The sequence below is a fragment of the Papio anubis genome, chromosome 9 (genome assembly GCF_008728515.1).
Source record: "Papio anubis isolate 15944 chromosome 9, Panubis1.0, whole genome shotgun sequence".
Lineage (NCBI taxonomy): Eukaryota > Metazoa > Chordata > Mammalia > Primates > Cercopithecidae > Papio > Papio anubis.
This window is the reverse complement of record NC_044984.1, coordinates 74,399,031-74,400,940: the sequence shown is the minus strand read 5'-3', so window position 1 is coordinate 74,400,940 and position 1,910 is coordinate 74,399,031. Positions and strand designations below refer to the sequence as shown.

Below are 1,910 nucleotides of genomic sequence, written 5' to 3'. Positions count from 1 at the left end.
GACTTGAACTCAGCTCTGAACAAAGCAGACCTAATAGACATCTACAGAATTCTCAACCCCAAATCAACAGAATATACATTCTTCTCAGCACCACATCACACTTATTCTAAAATCGACCACATAATAGGAAGTAAAACACTCCTCAGCAAATGCAAAAGAATGGAAATCATAACAAACAGTCTCTCAGACCACAGTGCAATCAAATTAGAACTCAGGATTAAGAAACTGAATCAAGAGCAGTGTGAAGAAGAAGAGGCGAGAACGACCCCCGGACCGACCAAAGCCCGCGCGCGCTGCATCCCGTGTCCAGCACCTACGTCCCGCCGCCGTCGCCACCATGCCCAAGAGAAAGGCTGAAGGGGATGCTAAAGGAGATAAAGCCAAGGTGAAGGACGAACCACAGAGAAGATCCGCGAGGTTGTCTGCTAAACCTGCTCCTCCAAAGCCAGAGCCCAAGCCTAAAAAGGCCCCTGCAAAAAAGGGAGAGAAGGTACCCAAAGGGAAAAAGGGAAAAGCTGATGCTGGCAAGGAGGGGAATAACCCTGCAGAAAACGGAGATGCCAAAACAGACCAGGCACAGAAAGCTGAAGGTGCTGGAGATGCCAAGTGAAGTGTGTGCATTTTTGATAACTGTGTACTTCTGGTGACTGTACAGTTTGAAATACTATTTTTTATCAAGTTTTATAAAAATGCAGAATTTTGTTTTACTTTTTTTTTTTTTTTTAAAGCTGTGTTGTTAGCACACAGAACACTTCATTGTTGTTTTTGGGGGAAGGGGCATATGTCACTAATAGAATGTCTCCAAAGCTGGATTGATGTGGGGAAAACACCTTTCTCTTCTAGTTTTGAGAGACTTCCTCTTGGTTCCCAGGAGGAGGGAGTCCCTGACTTTGACACACATGGCCACCTTGGCACAAAAGCCTTGTGGTATGGAAAAACAAATTTGTTTTTATGTTCTCTTCTCCCTTTCCATCTTTCAGCATAGACTTAACTCCCTTAAGCCCAGACATCTGTTGGGACCCGACCCGTAGTCATTAGTTACCAGTGTGTCAGGCAATCTGGACTTTCCAGTGATGCCACTGAGATGGCACCTGTCAAAACAGCATTGGTTCCATTTCTAGATTGTGGATCTTCAGATAAATTCTACCGTTTTCATTTCACTTCCTGAAAGTCAGGGTCGGCTTGTGAAAAGTTGTTAAACAACATGCTAAATGTGAAATGTCAACCCTCACTCTAAACTTTCCCTGTTCAGAGCATCAGATGAAGACTTCATTGGGTTTTATAGTGGCTTTCTGATTTTTGGTAGTCCATTGAAGAAGGGAGTTTGAAAGTTGTTGTATACTGTTAACGATTGTCTGCCCATGTCCTGCCTGAAATACCATGATTGTTTATGGAAAGTATCTTTAATAAAGCTGGATACAGTTTGAAAAAAAAAAAAAAAAAGAAACTGAATCAAAACAGCAAAACCACATGGAAACTGAACAACCTACTCCTGAATGACTACTGGGTAAATAATGAAATTAAGGCAGAAATAAATAAGTTCTTTGAACCCAATACGAGCAAAGACACAGTGTACCAGAATCTCTGGGACACAGCTAAAGCAGTGTTTAGAGGGAAATTTATAGCACTAAATGCCCACAGGAGAAAGTGGGAAAGATCTAAAATCGACACCCTAACATCACAATTAAAAGAACTAAAGAAGCAAAAGCAAACAAATTCAAAAGCTAGCAGAAGACGAGAAATAACTAAGATCAGAGAACTGAAAGAGATAAAGACATGAAAAAACTCTTCAAAAAATCAATGAATCCCAGAGCTAGTTTTGTGAAAAGATTAAAAAAGTAGATAGACTGCTAGCCAGACTAATAAAGAAGAAAAGAGAGAAAATCAAATAGACACAATAAAAAATGATA

General features: G+C 40.6%; 1 protein-coding gene across 1 annotated transcript; it reads left to right on the top strand.

Moving 5' to 3' along the window:
• Positions 1-215: 215 nt before the first annotated feature.
• Positions 216-1,443, top strand: LOC101024012 (non-histone chromosomal protein HMG-17). The gene has a single exon (XM_003906824.5). It carries the CDS (start codon positions 338-340, stop codon positions 608-610), a length of 273 nt encoding a protein of 90 aa, XP_003906873.1. The 5' UTR covers positions 216-337; the 3' UTR covers positions 611-1,443.
• The last annotated feature ends 467 nt before the right edge of the window (positions 1,444-1,910 follow it).